Source organism: Netta rufina (assembly GCF_964035555.1).
Source record: "Netta rufina genome assembly, chromosome: 11".
Taxonomy (NCBI): Eukaryota; Metazoa; Chordata; class Aves; order Anseriformes; family Anatidae; genus Netta; species Netta rufina.
The window spans coordinates 3,879,580-3,899,872 of record NC_140134.1 but is presented as its reverse complement, the minus strand read 5'-3'; the positions used below and the strand labels follow the sequence as shown (position 1 = coordinate 3,899,872).

General features: G+C 35.0%; 1 protein-coding gene across 1 annotated transcript in view; it reads right to left on the bottom strand.

Annotated features, from left to right (window-relative positions):
* UNC13C (unc-13 homolog C) overlaps positions 1 to 20,293 on the bottom strand; it is a 163,993-nt gene that overhangs the window by 53,969 nt on the left and 89,731 nt on the right. The window contains exons 13-17 of the mRNA XM_084293339.1: positions 19,657 to 19,725; positions 18,195 to 18,284; positions 17,466 to 17,594; positions 9,914 to 10,047; positions 1,576 to 1,661 (exon numbers count right to left, since the gene is read on the bottom strand). Of these exons, the coding sequence (XP_084149465.1) occupies positions 1,576 to 1,661; positions 9,914 to 10,047; positions 17,466 to 17,594; positions 18,195 to 18,284; positions 19,657 to 19,725 (508 nt within the window). The remainder of the gene's footprint in view (positions 1 to 1,575; positions 1,662 to 9,913; positions 10,048 to 17,465; positions 17,595 to 18,194; positions 18,285 to 19,656; positions 19,726 to 20,293) is intronic.

The following is a 20,293-nucleotide window of genomic DNA, read 5'->3' as shown; positions in this document are numbered from 1 at the left end:
CCATTAACAGGTGCTTTAGTAACTTGTCTTTTCTCTCTTTATCATGACAAAAATCTGCAGTATCATCAAAGTACCACATTAACACATTAGACATCGTGGAGTGAATAATACAGAAAATATTCATTGAATACAGGATTTTTTATTTTATTTTATTTTTTTATCCTTTCTGCCTGTTGAGTTGCACTGTAGTTTAAATCCAACTGTGCATTTATTTTTATCCCTGGTAGACACGTTCTGCTGTTAGTTAGGCATGACTGAAGGCAACGTGAGTTTTTCTTTCCTAAAAATCACAATATCTGGCTTATTCTGATTAGCTATTTCTGCAGTAGTGCAAAGAAAAAATTGGATAGCCCTTAAAGTCCTTTATTCTTCTGAATAATTTTTTTTTTTTTTAATATGAAGGATGAGACAAACTTCCTTTGTAAAAACAGTATTCTACATTATAATTCCTTTCCCATCATAATAAGGTTGACCATGAGTTTGTCAGAAAAAAATTCATTGAATTCTTTACAATTGGTTTCTGAGATAGTCATTTTCCTTTTTTTTTTCTTTAGAGAAACTCTGTAAAGGGCCACACACAAGACCACTGGAACACATTTCATTACATAGCTTAGACAGCAAAAATCTTCCAATCAAATTCAGGTTTGATCCATTTAGTTCATTTTAGCTATACTCTTGACATCAGATGGAAGCTAAAATCCTCTTTTGCATTTCTCCCACATTTAAATCTGAACTCTATTTAACAGATAAATAATATTTGTGAAGTTCAGATAAGGCCATATTTTCTTCTTCACAGAAATGTATTAGTTAGGGTTTGACAAATTTCTGTTCAAGGGATGGTTTTAATAATTGTCTAAAATTAGTGTGATTGTATGTGTATGGGCTGGCTTTTTTTATTTTTATTTTTTTTATTTTTTATCATTTATTAAGCCTATTCCCTTAATTCTTAATTTTCAGCATTTTTGATGTAGGTATTTTTACTTGGTTTTCTGCAGTTATCACAATTTCATGAGTGGGTCTGAAACCATTAGTAGGAGATTATCTGTAGCAGAGAAAAATATATTTTGCCCTTGGTTAACCATAGTACTACTCTATAGAACAAAAGGAAACTGCATTTGATTTTGTTGGAAATAGACGACCTGTCTTTAGAACACAAAGGAGGTTTCATTATCTGTATGTGTTTTCTCCATAACTTCATTCTGTAAATGTTTCCTATGGGCATACTAGCAATTTTCAGCTAGTAAAAAAATCTGGAATGCCTGTAATGTGCATAATTGCCTCACTAGCAAGCATAATTGTGATTTTTGGACATAGGTGTTTATGTCAAAACTAGATAATAAGAATTAACATTTTAATTTACAACTCTTTTGTTTCCTTGCTCCACAGATATCTTCATATAGTCACAATACGAGTCTCTTCCTTTACAATGCTTTTTTTTACGAAACTATGCATCATCTTAAACAAGTATATCAGAGAAGTCCTACCACCTGCTGAAATGTGATTCCAGGTGTGATTTGCAATGGAGGTCAGTATGGGTGAACTCTCTAGTGCAATTAATAATTTTTTTATAATTACCTTCAAGAGCATATTTCATGTCCTGGGCAAACAGAGTCCACATGATTTCAGCACTGATTTTCCCCATGTTCAGCTCTTGAGGGAACCTGCAATCAATCACATTACATTAGTTCATCTGCTGCTAGAAATTATGCTTACAGCTGCACAGCAGTAAAGCAAATATTTGTACAAAGAAATTATTTTCCACAAAATAATTCCCCTATTATCTACTCACTGTATTTTCTGTTCTGCACCATCCATCCTTCAAATAAAAACTTAAACTGCCTCTAGTCTAATGTTAGAGGCCTAACAAATTAGTTGAATGTTGCACCAATTTCATCACATAACATGCTTTAAACCAAGGAACATTTATCTATCTTGCAGATAAATCCTCAACTTCAGGCAAATCAAGTAGCCTATGAAGAACCTGAAACTATTGGCTAAAATGTTTAGAACATACAGGTTTGCCTTAATTCCTTCAGCATCACACTGGAAAAGAGTAAAGTTGTTTGTGAAGCTATATTAAGCTTATTAGGCTTATACTAAGGGACCTTGGCTTAAACTAAAGACCCTGTTTAGAGAGTTTCACTTTGAAGAAAGGACAAAATAATAAAGAGTATGAAATGTAGAAAAATACATACCTCTAATAAAACTTTTAGTTTTGGTCTTATGCTTTATTTGTCTTTGAAAAAGAGTCCTTTTGAGATATTTTTTGCTGCTACTAAGTATTTGTCCACATTTCATAGATGCTAGATGTTTCTTGCTCCACGTAAACAAAAAGCTTTAATCTTTCAGTTACTATTTTCACTGCTAGCCGCTATCAAAAGCTTACATTTTAGTGAGAAATTGTATTTTTACATCATATTTGAAAGGAGAGCTTTTTTTTTATATATATATTTTTTTATTTTTTATTTTTAAGTCTGTCCTTACAACAGTTGTGGAATTGATAATAATGTGAACAGTTTCCAGGGCACAGAAGCAGTCCAAAGCAGGCAGCATGCCACACAAATATAGAACAGAAAATACTGCACAGAACCACAGAGTGATAAAGAAATTTATAATACTACAGTGGTGCAATGAGAACCATACTAATATACTTGCAATTCACCATAAGTACATAAAATCATCAAAGACCAAATTCATGAGAAAACATACAGAGCTAGGGCTTTTGTCTTGTGTTTATTACACCACTTTCCACTAGCAGAGAATTTGATACAAAGTATTTTCACCTTTTATTTAATAAATAAAATTATTAACCAAATAACTAACCAAATTCAGAAAATATTCTGCAATAATTCATATAAAAATTTAAGAAGTTTTAAACTTCTCATTGCCAAAGAAGAAATGAGAATGATGGACAACTATATGACAATAGCAATATGATCTAAGCGATGTATTATTTTCAGCGGTAAATAGCATTACATGAATGTTGCTCAAATTCAGATCATTATATCAACCTCTACCAGACTACATAAGAATATATAATATTGAAGTGTGTGTATTTTTTAAGTCGGACATACTTGACCATGATCTTATCAACAGAGAAAAAGTGCATATGCAGTTCATTACCTGTCACTTTACAATGAAGCAGTTGTTAGCATAAATCACTGGTATGCCTTCTTTTATGCAAATGGCTACTTAATTACAGAATTTGATATTAATTCTTTTAAACATGAAGTTATTTTTATTCAAAAGCTCAAATGTATTAACTGTAACTATCTTTAATTTCTTTACCTGCAGTCCAGTCTGAGTGCTTTCTGAGCACCAGACTTGAATTTTGACAATGTGTCACTGAGGAAAGATTTAAAAGTTGTTTTAATATTGAGAATGTCTTTTGTCCATAAAGCAAAGCTGGCCATAATGGAAGTCTGGGTCTGATAAACATGCACTTATTTGATTAGGTCTATATATCTGTGTTTATATATTAACTTTTAAAAACACATACACACACAAACTGCAATTATCCTTTTGTTATGTTAAATGAGTTCTATACATTATCCTCAATTCACCCCACTTGACTTCAGTTAGGTACCTAAAGATGATGGTAAGAGATACCAACTTCTGTGTCCTCGAGAAAGATATACTTATTGCATAATCATCAACTGGACATGCCAATGAAGTTCCATAACCTTAAATAAGGCCTATATAATTTTAGGTTAATAGTTAAAAATTGTTTCATGTCTATGTCACATTTTAAATGAATATATGTGTTTTAAATCTTGACTTTTATTCTACATTTTAAACAATCTATCCCATTGTTACATACCCCATTTATGAATTCTGTATGTGCCCACTTTAGAAGGGCACATACAAAGCTTGACACTGAAATACTGACCAAGACTGTGTGTGTAAGTCCTATATAAAGTGCTAGCCTTTTTTCCTGTGGGCAATTGTGATTGTTATGGCATTGGTATGCACCGCTCCCACCACAATTTATCCTCAGAGATAGCTTTATGCATGAATAATCATATTTACTTCAATTTGGTTACTCATGTAAAAATAATTTACTATTTGCATTACAGTAGCATTTAGAAGCTTCTAAATGATTTAAGAAATTTATATTCAGGAATTTTAAAATATGTAATGAGAAAAATTCGCTGACTTCAGAACTCATATTTGAAAAAGACAAGAAATAGAATGGGGAAAAATAGAATCATAGAATCATAGAATATCCTGAGTTGGAAGGGACCCTTAAGGATCATCAAGTCCAACTCTTGACACCGCACAGGTCTACCCAAAAGTTCAGACCATGTGCCTAAGTTCACAGTCCAATCTCTTCTTAAATTCAGACAGGCTCGGTGCAGTGACCACTTCCCTGGGGAGCCTGTTCCAGTGTGCAACCACCCTCTCTGTGAAGAACCCCCTCCTGACGTCCAGCCTAAATTTCCCCTGCCTCAGCTTAACCCCGTACAAGTACAAGGTAAAAGTGACTCCCTCAAGATCCTGTGATAGGTGATTGTCAGTCGGCAACAGAACTGAGCCCTCTTCCCCATGAAGATGTGATTCTAGTTTGCTTTAATATACATACATACGTTTAAGTATATACACATACAATTACACGAATATTGAGAGAAAATGAAAAATAAGAATAGAAAATTTCAGGTAACCTATTAGCATTCATTTGATATCTATCCCTAAGTAAATGATGCCCCAAAAGCTAACCCTTTTCTTGTTCCTAGCTTTCACTTCATCAAAGAGATGTTCTTAGTATCATCAGCCATATTTCACTGTCCTACTAAACTGATAGGTTGAATTACCAGCATTATGAAAAATGCTCATGTCAAGAATTTATGCAACAAACAGTAATGCAAACTGCCGGGGAGGACATGACTGATATTGTATTATGTCTGTTGGTCTCACAGGCATAATTGCTTCTCAGAATGTTAAGTGCATGTAATATTTTCAACATCCTCTTAATGTCCAATTTCTAACATCTACATATCCATGGGTACAGCAGCAGAAAAACACAGGCTTGACATTTGCAACCACAGTTAAAGCTGCTTGGAGGATCCTAAAAGTAACACTGCAAAAACAAAAACAGCTTCTTATGAATTCCATATTGTATTACATTCCTTCCTGACATAATGTTATAACGCTAAAATGAGTACTTGATAACCCTAGTGTGCAACTTCCAATTTGTTCTATAGATAGTTCTGGTACATCCTGACTTGAGTTCCAAATGTCAGAAACAGCAGTAGTTTTTTAATGTTATATATCTTTCAGGCTAAGAGTAAAGATAGGATAAGCTATATAAATCTGTTACTAGTTATTCTGTTATTACTAATTAGGTGTTTTTTTCCCCTCCTCCCCCACCCCCGAAAGTGACCTGCATATAGTATACTCAGACACTGATTATGAAAGTCATATGTCAGAGTTTGCAGCAGTCTCTGCTGATTTAGCACATGTGGGGCCACAATAGAAGGCAAATTCCAACACGTCCAAAACCATACATAGAATTGAAAGTAAAAATTAGTCAAAGCATTAAGATATAAAGAAAAAATGGCACCCCAAGAAGATTCTTTTAAATTAATCATATTTTTAAAATATGTCACATTTATATAATATGTCATATTTAAAATACATATTCACAGTCAAATTCTTTGCAGACCCTGGTGGTTAGATTAACGTGGAAGTTCTCTGTTTCTCTGACCAAATATGCAACAACTAGAGGTACACTCAGGGCCAATTCTCCCTTTCTTATTAAGGTTTGATATAGGAGGATCTTCACTGAAAGATGAAAGAGCTCAAGTGAGAAACCACCCTTCATTAAGGGACTGAAATTATTATTCAGTTCCAAACAAGTAAGAGAGCTCAATGATTTCTTAGCATGATTTATTGCTGTGCACAAGATGCTAATGGGTGATAAAGCTGCCAGTTTGGATTCAAAAACTAATCCAAATAAAAGCAACAGGTATGCCAAGCACTCAGACAAGCTCAAGAGAAAGGGATCATGTCTCCTCCCACTGTATAAACAGCTGGATTGCGTAAGCTACTCAAAAAGATATTTAGAGCTATGTTAGATAGTCTAGGGCTGATTTTTGAAAATTGAAGGCCAAGGTGCCATCTCTAAGTTGGAGTTGGAGACACACACACACACACACACACACACACACACACGCCTAAACAAATTATAAGAAGGACAGTGATAGGACTGGAAGACACTTCCTTGGTGCTGTAATTCCATGCAATGACTCATCTGGTCATTCTGAGCAAGAAGTCTAGTACTTCTGCTGTGATAAAGGAACTAAGAATCTACACACAACTCTAAGTAAATAAATACTGACATACTATATTTAGTATAAATACTGACTCATACTATATTCTTCTTACTCTAATGAAAATAACATTTCATGTTCCTGGATTTCAGTCTGGGCAAAAAGACTGAAGTTAACTATATCTTACCTAAGTTCTATCTAAACTGTACCCCAGAAATTCAAGTGCTGGAGAAAATACCAAGTCAAACTCTTTGAAGGAAAATCAAATCAATCTCTTTGAAGGAAACTGAGGAAAAGATTTAGGCACCTCATTGTATTTTGCAAAATCTTTCATCCTACTCATAGAGGGAGGAGGTATATTTGAAAGAATTTGAGAATTTGAGAGCCACATTTGTCAAGAAAGAAGTATGCATCCTAGAATTCCTTCATCAAATTGCAGGAAGGACAGTAAACAGCATTTGTATAATGACTAGTTTATACAAACACTGTTTTTCACATCATCTGCTCTAAAAGGGTAATGGTAGCCATGACATGCTCTCAAAAGTAGAGCAGCTGTAACTCTGGAAACTGTAGAGCATCACAGTTTAGAGTTAACAAAATCTGGAGCTAACATTCTAGTCCCTTGTCTTCTGAGTATCTGCCTAATAGTCATTATTAAACTCATTATGATACATTTGATTAATCCCTCATCACCATGGTAATGAAGCACAACTGTACTGGTGCCTGCATGCTATGCTTTTGTGCATTGCTAAGCCTGTGATCAAAAAACTACATATACCAGAATATTTGTTTTTCTTTCCTGTATGTGAATGAAGACAAGGTTTTTGTGGTTTTGTTGCTGCTGCCGTGGAGTCAGTCTTCTCTCTGTCCTCTATGTGTAAGCGTTTAGTAAGATATGTGTGTCCATCATTTATGTACTTTAATTTAGTGTTTATGGGCTCTATGAGCATTTAATTTCAAGTCGTCTCTAAACTTCCTTTCCAAAACTTCCACACTTAAAACTATCTGATGGGCATTATACAACTATCATAGTTAACTGTTGTGGTGTTGCAAATCTGTGAGAAGATAACAAGGCTTAACACACAAAAGAATCATAAGAAAATTTCCATATGTTGAAGATAAAGAGTAACAGCAGCATTTTCCTATTAGAGGGAAATGGTCATCAAACATCAAATTCTAGAGCCCCTGTGTAAATAAATAATTTTATATTACTTATATATTATTTATCTTATCACTGGTTATATAAAAAGACTTTTTTTTTTTTTTTTCCAAACAGTTCCAAAATTTGGTCTCCAAGCAGATTTTCAGAGAAATTTTGCATGCAAAACTCTACACATTAGGTTTTCTAGCCTTTGTAAAAGCCACACATTTTTACGTTTCTCAGGGAAGCAAGAGGATAACCAGGAGTGTGCTCTATGAGTAATTTTCTCTTGCTACAATAATTTCTGTCTCATGGGCCATAGTTTTCCCAATTTTTCTGTCATTCTTGGAACAAAACTATAAAATCTCAGTTTATCCATAACATTGCTCTCAAAATCACTTTCCTAACTTGCATGACAGTCTCTAATCCTCAACTCATAAACTCAAGCATACAATAAAAAGTGGTGAAACTTCTTAATGAGCAGTATGTTAGGTTTTCATGGCAATAACGTAGCCATTCAGTTACTGATATACAATTATCTCCATACGTTTCCCAAAATGCTAAATTACATATAGAAAGTATCCACTTACAAATTTCTTCCCTCTATATGTTTTATACAACTATACATGCTATACAACTAAATTGAATGCCTTTTACTAAAAATGTGCAGAGGCACAGAGTTTAGAACTTGATTTCCAAATGATATTTCAAAGATATTACAAAATATATCTTTATAAGATATAAAATATATTTATAAAATATATCTTACAAAGATATTTCAAAATGATATTACAAAGGTATTTCAAGCAGATTATTTTTTATTGTTGATGTTCCTTTTAATTGAAAAGAAATTTTATTTTGCTAGCATTTTCTGCTGTTTTGCAGCATGTGTCCTAATCCTCTCAGAGGAACTCTATTCTTTATCCCATCCCTTACTCCATAATCTTTGCCTTAGAATACATCTAGAACAAATTTTAGGATCAGCTGTCCCCCAAACAATTTCTTCTACTATGTACTATTCAGCGAAGATACTGGGATGAAGTTCGTATATGTATTTGTTCAGATAGATGTTTTATAAGAAGCATAACTTTTATACAGACGGTCTGACACAAAAATTGAGCTTTAGTCAACAGAGGAACTTCACACTAAACTGCATAAATGTAGTAAACAGAAAAAAAGTTTTCTTTCTTCTTCGGAGTAGAAAGATGTTCTTTAATAAGGCCAGTGCAGGAAATAATTGAACAAAGAGATGCTTATTTGCCAGGACTGAAACAATTATTCATTTATTTAAAATAATGACAGGAATCAGAAGGCAAATATTTTCCAGTATCTGGTTATCACCAGGAAGTTTCTTTGGGGACTAAGTCTAAATCCTGTGCACATAGACAATGTGCTACCTTTTACTTACAGGCAAGCACATCTCCATGTACAGAGTGCCTTTCCGTATTTATCAAATATTGGCTGAAACAAACAGAATTGTTCTCACTCCCCTTAAGACCATTCTATTAAATTTCTTCTTCCACTGCAGACACCTGTATTATTTTTTTTAGCCATCACACAGGTATAAGCTTCAATTCCATTTTTTGTCTAAATCAGCCAGACTACACTGAGATTTTGTAGACTCTGCAAAATATCTCCAAGGAGCTAAGATAGCTGAAACTTTTCTCCAGGTCTTCATCATGTCACATTTCAATTAGCGCAACATCTGTTTCTCTGTATCTCTTATCGGTTTCAGCTTTAATATGTGAAACATGTTTCTTTGCTCTCTTTCTGTATATTTCATTTTTAAAACCCAGCATGCTATCTCCTTTTCTTGCACCAATCAATAAGCTTGCTCTTCTGTACTACTATAACAATGATAAGTTCTTCAACTTGTCTCAGTTATTGATTGGTCCTTCCTCACATGTTATATCTCAGTTCTGAGAAATCAACTTCCATCTGTGGTAAATCCAAGATACCATTCTCCATTTAAAAAATTTTCAAGTCAGCCTACTTAGACTTTCTCTCCACATACCCATAAATTTGGAGAGTATCCTTTTGTGAAGCTTTTTATTATTTCCACTCCCCCCCCCCCCCCCCCAGCACACACACACAAATACATAAATACATTCCTAATGCTCTATTATAATGCTTAAAAGGAGTCTCAGCATGATTTGTACAATTTGTGTGCCATGGATACTATGATAATATTAATACCATCACACTGTTCCACTGAACTTTGCTTTCTGTCTATCTATTTCATTCTCTTGCATAATACTTCGCTACTTGACATTTTGGGATGGTTCATATACTGCTTGTCTTTAGAGTTCCTGAAACAAAATGTTTCTTTCCATTTACAAGAGCACTAAATCCTTATTCAAATAGTTGATTTTATATTCTGTATTTTAAAAAAAATCTATACTTAGATTACATTTAAAATACAATTACTGATTATGATGTATATCCTGTCCTTATTTTAATAAATCTGTGATTCTTAATTTTTATGGGGAAGGTAATTACTTACTGGTTCAAGACAGGTGTATATGCAGTTTTATCTTCATCTATGATGGTGACCATCAGAGTAATAAGCTGTGCCCAGAAGTCTAAGTTCTTTGTTGTTGGTCCCTGTTCTTCTTTAGGAACTTCTTGTTTCTTACCCTGTTAAAACAAGATTTTAATATATTTTATATTAGAGAAATTAGACTAACTATTATGTGATTTTCACCTACAGGTTATTACTCAGTTTCAAAGACTGTCTTCAAAACTAAGACTGTTTCAAAGACTGTCTTAAGTCTACCCAGATTACAGTAGTTTGTATAACAGTCTGTATCTGGTTGTGGACATGTCAAAAACCATACATAGTGCTAAGGCACCCAAATCAGCAGAGAAATTTGAATTATAGTGCATGTCCACAATTCAATGAAATACATTTTTAAAATTCTTGTTGTGCTGAAACTGAGTGTTGGTAAAATGGTCTGCTGAGATGGAACTTTAATATCCTACATAATAAATACTGAACAAATCAATTATAAGGAATATTTCTTCTTTTGTTTTACATTAAGCTATGCTGAAGTTATTGGGCTTGCTATGCTCTTCACTCTAAATGAAGAAGCAGATAAATTTCACTTTATTTTGTAATAAGAAAAAATAGCAAAAGCTATTGCCTGAAGTATTTTGCATGGAGATTTTCCAAGGACTGATAGATTGGCTAGAAGAACCAATATATATGTATTTGTTTAAAACAGGCAGAGGAAAACAGTGCAGAGTAGGAGGGGAAAAAAATCACTGGAGATAGAAATACTGGGAAGAGATACCTAGGAATATTCAAGAGAGGTATTGGCTCTCCAAGGACTTAAAAGCTGTGAGCATAATAAGTGAGTTATTTGGTTTCCTTCTTCTCCTTCTCTCTCTCTCTCTCTCTCTTTTTTTTTTTTTTTTTTTTTTTTTTTTTTTTATTTCAGGGAAATGGGATTTTGTATGCTCTTTGTAAATGAAAAGGACTGCAACCAGTTTCACATCCAAAACAGACAGTCTGAGAAGTCCCATTATATCCTTGTAACCGTCACCAGGAAAGACACGAGACACTGATATGTCAGACGGATTACCGACATGACTGTCCAGTCATTAATGAATATTTAGTAAGTAATGCAGTGTTTTATATTCCCCTGGATGGAAAGCCTACCTTTTGTGCCTTTCTGTGTAGTTATATGTATGTATAATATTCACCCATTAAAAAACTATTAAGAAATTAATACTTTCTTACCTTGTTAAAATGTGTATTTACATTGTACATTCCCTTTGCTTCTCATTTGTAGCCTACATATGACCAATTGAAAGGACCCCATTTCTCTTTGGATAGGCCTATATTACTAGTATAGTGAATTAATTGTTATCTTAACCTCAATTAACTTTTATCTAGAATGGCAGAAAGGGAATTTGAGCAACACTTAATTGAAATTGTTTTTGCTGTCACTGTGGAGAATTTTAGAAAAGTATCATTAATCACCCTGTTGCATACATAGCTGACACACAAATGATACAGCATCAGTGTCTAATGTGACTGAAATAAAGGTGAGGCTCAGAAGCAGTTACAATGGATGGTGTAATTAATATCACCAGCAATTTACAATTGCCCATGCAAACAAAAGAGCTTTTCAAAATGGAAATGATTATTGGAGCGTTAATGTGTAGTAGGTTTAAGTAGCAAGGTTTTGGTAGGAGGGGGCCATAGGGGTGGCTTCTGTGAGAAGAATCTAGAAGCTGCCCCAAGTTAGGTATGGGCCCCACTGCTGAGCAGAGCTGAGCCAGTAAGTGATGTTGTTAGCACCTCTGTGAGAGCATATTAAAGACAGGGGAAAAAAAACAATGCTGAACCACACAGCAGCTGGGAGAGTGAGAGGAGTGAGGAACAGCCTTGCAAGCGTCAAGGTCAGTGAAGAAGGAGGGGGAGAGGTGCTCTAGAAGCTAAAGCAGAAGTCCCCTGCGGCCTGTGGTGAGGACTATGGTGAAGCAGGGTGACCCCGTGCAGCCCATGGCATACCACGGTGGAGCAGGGTTCCATTCTGCAGCCCGTGGAGGAGACCACAGTGGAGCAGGTGGATCTGCACTGACGGAGGCTGTGGCCTGTGGAAGACCCCTGCCAGAGCAGATTCCAGTCAAGACCTGCAGCCCGTGGAGAGGAGCCCATGCAGGAGCAGGTGACCCGGCAGGAGCTGCTGCCCATGGGGGACCCAGGTTGGAGCAGTTTGCTCCTGAGGGATGGACCCCGTGGTACGGACTCATATCTGGAGCTGTTCTTGAAGAGCTGCTGCCTGTGGGAAGCCCATGCCGGATCAGTTCAGCAAGGACTGTATCCCGTGGGAGAGACCCCACAGCACTGGGGATGAGAGTGACCGAGAAGGAGCTGCGGAGAAGAAGCGCTATAGACTGACCACAACCCCTATTCCCCCGTTTTCCTCAGGGGGAGGAGGTGGAAGTGGGTGGATGGAGGGGAAGGTGCTTTTTTTTTTTTTTTTTTTTGTTTTGTTTCTCGCTTCTCTAGCTCATTAGTAATAGGCAATAAATCTTACTATCTCCCTATGCTGAGTCTGTTTTGCCTGTCACAATAATTACTGTGTGATCTCCCTGTCCTTATCTCAAACCTTGAGTCCTTTTCATTGTATTTTCTCCACGTTCCTCTTTGAGGAGGGGGAGTGAGAGCAGTTGTGGTAGAGCTCAGCTGCCAGCTGCCCACCCGAGTAAAACCACCACATAATGTCACTCACATAATGTCACTCACCAGGGCTTTCCCCAGCGTAGATTATATAAGACCTTGTTTCTATAACAAAGACTTTTTCCTACTACTTTTTTTTTTCTTTTTTTTTTTTTTTTTTTTTCTTCTCAGCAGCTAGTGCACGTTTCAGAAAAACTAAGAAAAAGGCAGTTGTAGAGGATAAAGCCAGTTCACATTTAGTTCAACATCTTATCAAGAGCTATATTTCTACAAAACAACAACAACAAAAAGCAAAAAACTACAATGGCAGTAGTTGAAACAACTCTTCATGATTTTCACATGTGGATGTGAATCACAGGAGGTAAAATTCTATTCTTCAATATAGATAACAAAAAGTACTTAGTTTACAAAATTTGAGAAGCACAAGAAGGTGCCCTCCATAAAAACTCTCTTGTACAGAAATCCTGTAAAGATTAAGATGAAAGCAAAAGTAGAAGGTGGTTAACATGAGTTGCACACTCATTGATATAATATGCAGGAGGCTATCACTTCTGGCCAGATGGAAATACTACTGTTTAAGTAAGAGTAACATCATTCACAATATGACTGAGGCAAGAAATCAACCATAGGCCCCAAGCCTGCAGTGGGCCCAAGCAAGACAGCAGCTGCTAGTCTTTCCCTGGAGTGAGAGCAGGTGCTGGCCTACATATAAACCATTCCTTGTTGCTTTGGGGCTCATTTGTTTCAGCTCTCGCTTCTCACAGCTCAAATCTCAGCTGTACAACTAAAACATGAGCCTTCTCTCCTGCAACACCATGTTAGGATGAACTCGGTTTTCTTTCCTCCTGCTGAGCAGAGTAAGCCTCCATTGCGTGGGGAGGCAAGTAAAGATAAGAGAATGGTTAATGAAGAAGGCTAAAGAGTGGAACCTGGGGTAATTGGGTTAAGGGTTTTTGACACAAGGCTAATGAAATATTAATCACAATTTTGGTTTCTACTTCACTGTTCTGTGATACCAGAAATCACTCTGCAATATGGCTGGATTCAATGAAAAACCTTCAGAGCTATATATTCCAAAAAGATACGTATTTAGCTGTTCCATGTACAGATATATTGGTGGTGAACTGTAACAGAAAAATTCAGAAGGTAGTCTCCTGTACAACTCTAGAACTGATGCAGAAGTTAGGTAGTGATTTGAATGATCGTATTCATTGCTTTATTAAAGCTAGTTTAATTAGATTAGTTTGCTCAGAATTACCTCCCACCTGCCATGAAACAGAAACTTTTCCTGTCAGTTATTAAGATATATGTGATTGATGTTTGATTACTGTTAGTGATCAGTTATTTCAAATGGTCTGCTTTTATTCATTTTAATTGTTAATTTTGTATTTTAAATTTTTCTTTCCACACATTTTCACTAAAACTTCTCATACTTGGTACTAATTGTATGTCTATAGTTTGTAAACGCTTGTCTGTTTAAAGTTTCTACATACAAACTCACCTGCTGCAATACTTGTTGAAAGGGAGTAGAAAAGGCATGTAAATACAGTGAAACTGCTGCAGTTAATTCAGTTTTATAGCTGAGTGAATTTTTTTTTTTTTTTTTTAATTACTATTCCAGGACTTCGCACTGCTCTGTCAATAAGTACAGGACTTGAAAATAAGTGAGTAAAAGAGAAGTAATGTAATGACACCTTATCCATCCTTCAGTTCTAAAAAAAAATTGGAGACAGATAACAATTTAAACTTGTTTTACATTCTCTACCAAAAGAAAAATACTATAATATCTCTGCATTTTAAACAATTTACTAAATAGGGAGAAAAAACTATTTTATGAATTCACAAATTAAAAAAAAAAAGGTGGAAATTTAAAAATACAGATTAGCATTTGTAGGTATTGCAGTGCTGTGCAGAACTAAGATTACTTCATATTCCACTTTTAACAGTTTACTAAAATGACTAGCATTTGCTGATAAACTCTGCAGACTTATCAATACCCAGTCTAGCAACAACTCATATTATACTTAACAAACAAAATGAAATTGCAGCAGAGTAAATGCTAGCAAAAAAAAAAAAAAAGAAAAAAAGAAAAAAAAAAAAAGGAACTGTTTATAAGGCAAATAGAAGTAATGTTTGTCGTTGGTGCTGCTACTAATTCATAGTGGTCCTTAGCTTGCAATATAAGCTGTTGGAGAATAAACAAATGAACATTCAGTGTGTTTCTTCATTATTTTAGGGGTAAATTATTATTCTCGTTATTATAACTCGTTATAATATTATTCTCGTTATAATAACTCGTTATTCTGTTATCTATGGTCATTTTGGTAAAATGTCATTTGATAGAATTAAAATCCCTCCCTGACATTCATATTTAAAAGTTTAGTGCTCTCAGACTAAACACTCTCAATCAAGGTTATCACAGAAAGAAGGAACAGACATCCTTTAAAAGATAAGGGGCAACAATAACTTTAAAACAATTCTGCATTGTGAAACTGGAAGCCTAATAATATAAAGACAACAAAAAATGCAATCTCAGGGAGAAGAAATTACATATAAGAAGTTTAACGAGCCGCAAAAATGCATGCAGGGAAGTGGGAAACTTTACTCAGCCCTTTAACTTCTCAAAGATAATGACAACAAATGCTTCATTATTTGCAGCTATTTCAGATTAGTTCAGAAGTGTAATCTTTGCCCACCCTTTTCAGACTATCTCTATAGAATCTGCTCTCTCTCTTTGTAGCTTCAGGAAAATAGAATAAATATAATTTATCTCTGTAAAAAGAAAAAAAGTAATTCTGCAGACTTCCTTCTGCAATTATTCATCAACCCTATGTCGTGGTTTAACCCGGCCGGCAGCTAAACACCACACAGCCGTTCGCTCACCCTCCCCCCTCCCTCTCTGGGACGGGGGAGAGAAATGGAAAGTGAAGCCCGTGAGTTGAGATAAAGACAGTTTAATAAGACAGGAAAATAATATTAACAAAATAATAATAACAATAATAATAATAATAATACAATTGTGATAATAGGAAATAATAATATGTACAAACAAGTGATGCACAATGCAATTGCTCACCACCCGCTGACCGATGCCCAGCCTAACCCCGAGCAGTCCGGCCCCCTCCCCCCAGCTAGCCACCCCTATATATTGTTTAGCATGACGTCAGATGGTATGGAATACCCCTTTGGCTAGTTTGGGTCACCTGTCCTGGGTCTGTCCCCTCCCAGCTCTTACTGCACCCCCAGCCTGCCTGTTGGCAGGACAGAGCGAAAGGCTGAGATGTCCTTGGCTTGGTATAAGCACTGCTCTGCAACAATTAAAACATCGGGGTGTTATCAGCACTCTTCTCATCCTAAGCCAAAACACAGCATTCCACCAGCTACTAGGAAGAAAATTAATTCTGTTCTAACTGAAACCAGGACACCCTATCATGCTTAGATGAAAAAGAAAATAAGGGAAAAAGACAAAGCACTTGTGTACTCAGTTATACTTCATTACAAAGAGGTAATGTGTATATCATTTATACATCATGTTATTTTTTCCATATAATATAACTCTTTTTACAGTAGTATCAATGTATCTGCAGCAAGATACATTTCAGGTATTTTAATAGGAATTCAAATAATTCAAGAATTTCCTATTACTCAACAGCAAAAATCAATGTAAACTTATGACAAATAATCATTGAGAAATTTCTTATTCATTGTGATTTGATGCTCCTGCAGCTTCATATAGACTTAAAGGTTACTGAATTTATTAGACAGTTCTTATGCAGGTCAATACGTTCAATTGATTTTCTAGAAGCGTTCTGCCTACGGGTGTTGGTGAGAGTTTCTTATGTTTGAAGTTTGGGAGCTAGAGGTAAGTTTTCTCATCAGGATTCTCTGTCAGGAGTCCCACATTAGAAAACACACTTGCATTTCAGAAAAGTAGAATAGATCGCATTTATTGCCTTTCTTGGAATGTAGGAATTCATATTTTTTATTCAAGTGAAATATGCTGTCAAATTAATTTTGATATTTCATATCATGTAATATTAATGTTCTTATGATACACTACACTGCAAATGGGTGTTTGCCTAAAACATAACTCATCCCTCTCAAGGCAGTAGTTATCAAAATATCATTTTTCCAATGTACCACTCAGAAGACAAGATGGTGAACAAGAGGTAATGGGATAAAACAATGATGCTCCTTTTAGACAGCTGTTCAATTTTGCAGATACAAATTCTTAATTTTAACATTATTTATAGAATAAACACTGTCTAGGTGAGAGAAAAAAAAAGCATTTTCAAGGCTTTTGCATGACATCTGGGACATGACAAATACTATAATTATTTTGCATTTACAGTTCAGCCTGATGGACCTGATGGACTGTTATTTAGAAATGCTATGTAATTATCCTCTGCTTTCTAGAAGCAGCTACTAAATCCTGGATTGAAGTACACATCACAGGTGATAATATGTAAAACTGGAAGGATAGTATATGATTTTCAGCAAATGCTAGTACTTCTCTCCTACAGTCACTGAAGTGTAATACTGGAGTTTTAAAAATTGTTTTCCAATTACAAATCTTAAATGAACAGTAATCAATCTAATTTCATCTTTCCTAGTCACAGGACAATTTTACAGCCATGCGCACTGCAAATACTAATTTATGAGTTGACATTTTCATTTTGAAACTCATCTTGTTAACCATTTAAGAATTCATAGCCACCTGTGGATGTTCTTATTGTGATGCTCTTTCTCATATAAATAAAATTAAAATAACCCCAGTGCTTTCATGTGAGGGAACACTGGAATGCTTTCTGTTTACTTACTGTAAACTAACACCAATGACTAAGCAAAAGCATGTTTGCCTTACCTGGTCCACTAACTGGAAGTAAAGATCATAGCAGTTGTCAAAAATGTATTTATAAGTTGAGTCCAGGCAGGCTCTTACACAGTCTTTCACCACAGTGCTGGCTCGAGGTGGGCTCTGTAATTCAAGGACCTAATAAAATATTTCATAAGTGGTAGAATTTCAGAATCATGTAGAATAGAATAAATACAAGTGTTGCAATGAATATAGATCTGCAATACAAGATGAAAAGTGTTGAAATATAATAATGGTAAAAATATTAAAAAATATATATGTTGGCTTCAGGTGATCTTAGTTTAAAAATGCATTAAAACATACACTTCAGTTAAGCAATTAAATGGTATCTCTAATCTTTATTAGAATGAGATTATTCACATGATGAAATTAGCATACATGCCCAAGGGTGTACATCTTAAGGTTTTCCTCTTTAAGATATCATTAAACCATATAATTATGTGATTTTCATTGCATATCAAAGAAACAACTCTTCATTTTCTAAAGCAATAGCTGCAGCTTTTTACTCCACTTTAGGGTACATAAGTATGAACTTGAAGTTAATGAATCATTTAATTCTTTTTACGTAGTGCCTACCACAATGACATCACAAGCTGTTGTTACAAGGTGTTTTGTGATTTTATATTCCCATCCAGCTTTATCAATTTACGCCATTTTCATTTTAAAAAATCTTTCAGAACTGAACCACCTAGATGTTTTGCAAATAAAGGACAATACCTTCATTCGAAAAAAAGTAATGCTGGTAAGCAGGTCCACAGTTGATTTCAGATCTTGAAGTCTTTCAGAATTGCTGGCAGGAAAGTTATCCTGTTGAATCAGGAAGAGAGGAATCATGTGAAATGGGAAATAAAGGTATGATCCTTGAAAAACTAGGAAAAAATAATCTGGGAAAAAAAAAAGATGATGTTTCGAAGCATTAGAAAAGTTCATCTGCTGCCTGAATTCTGCTTGTGAGCAAGTCAGTGATAAGTATCCTTTTGATGCAAATAGAAGCACTCCTGATAATGCTACTGGCTTTGTAATATGAATGTTTTAAATTACTATGATATTTTCAGAACATTGATGAAGTAAAGATAGTACAAAAAGTCTTTGGAGGTGTTGCTAATGGAAATCACTTATGGATTTTCCATAGCACATAATTCACTTGTGGGCTTAAACTCTGTAGTAAGGTTACTGAAGGAATCATTCATGAAAATTTTGCTGTGATCTCTAGGTTAACAGGGAGACTGTTGGGAAATGCCATAATTTAAATGGCTTCATACTAATGAAAGTCATCCTCATGCCCTGATAAAATCAGAATAACATTCTTCAGTACTAAAAGAACTTAAAATGAATTTACATGCTCCATGAAGATTTAAGTCTTAAAAAGTGAATATATGCAGCTTCTACTACCTGTAATGCTTTGAGGTTCTTTTAAACATTCCCTTCCCCTCTTTCCACTTTAGAAAGCAAGCCAGATGAACAGAGAAATCCCTGAGCTATATGCAGCCATTCCTAGAAACTGAAAGGAAAGCCATAGCTGATGGAGCCCTTATAACATGTATCACCTAAATGTTTCATCATCCAGTGAAATGGGGAAAGAGAGGGAGTTCAGAATGGTATGATAATTGGTATGATAATTCAGTGCAATACAGACTGGTATTCTTTCCAGTAAAGGCTGGGTTTGGAACACAACTAAGTGGAAGGAGCTTCTATGTAGCATAAATGAAATTGGAATTCCTATTGTCAAGAAAAATGTGGAGTCGGAACCCAACATTCCTAGGATATCAGCTTGGTGACTGTAGAACCTCTCAAAATAAATGCAGCAGTAATTCCAATTTATACTATGTAAGTCTGTGAAGGCAATTCCCAAATGAATTAAGTTAATCATGTTGTGAACTAATTTAAATAAAGTTGTTGAAAGCTACTCTTTCTTGAATGTCTGCTCAGCTCATCCCTTGACTCACTGTTAGCTTTTTGGAAAAAAAAAATAAAAAAAGGGAAAGAAAGAAGAAAAAAAAAACTTTTTTCAAATTGAGAAAATAGTTAGCCAGAAGTCTCCTGTTAGCACTCAGTATATCAGTTTCTATGCCACAAGAGGGATTAATCTCTAAAACTTCTTTAATCGGATAAAGCACACAGGGACCTTTGTGGGAAAACACATTTGAGTTGTCCTCTAGGTAGAATATGGTGCACGTACCCTGTATTTAGATAAGTCAATCCTCAGAGAATTATGCAATTGATCCAGAAGTTTTATGAACTTCTCCCTCTGTAAGATGAAAACAAGAATATTTTGCAATAAGAACTGGCACAACTTTGTAATCAAGGGTAAAATTATAGCTTACACTTCCCGCCGTCCTTTTTTTTTTTCTTAAAAAACAAACAAACAAACAAAAACATTTATCTACTAATTCACATTCTTAATTCATTTGAAATATAGATTGTTTTCCATTGTTTCATACAAAAGTCCTGGTCTGAGATATCTTTTACAACTGTATTTTTACTTTCTAACTTATACTGTAATTTACCTGGTATGCATTCAACTCTGTGCAGCTGTGCAATGCATTAGTGAGGTGATGGACACTCTCCTAAACAGTATTTTCCTTTGTTAATGATTGACACATTCTTAAATAACTCAAGCAAAATATCTAGAAATTGAAAAACATTGCCCAAAGTCCCTGACCAAAAATGCAGTAAGAGCATCAATTCAATTTAAAGTCCATAGTTATGTTATCAGCCCATACTAAAACAGATGAGCTTGTAAAAGTTTTTTATTTGCCTTGTAATTGCTTACACTCTTGAAGAAACAACTTTCTCCTCCCTTTAATATGTAAGAA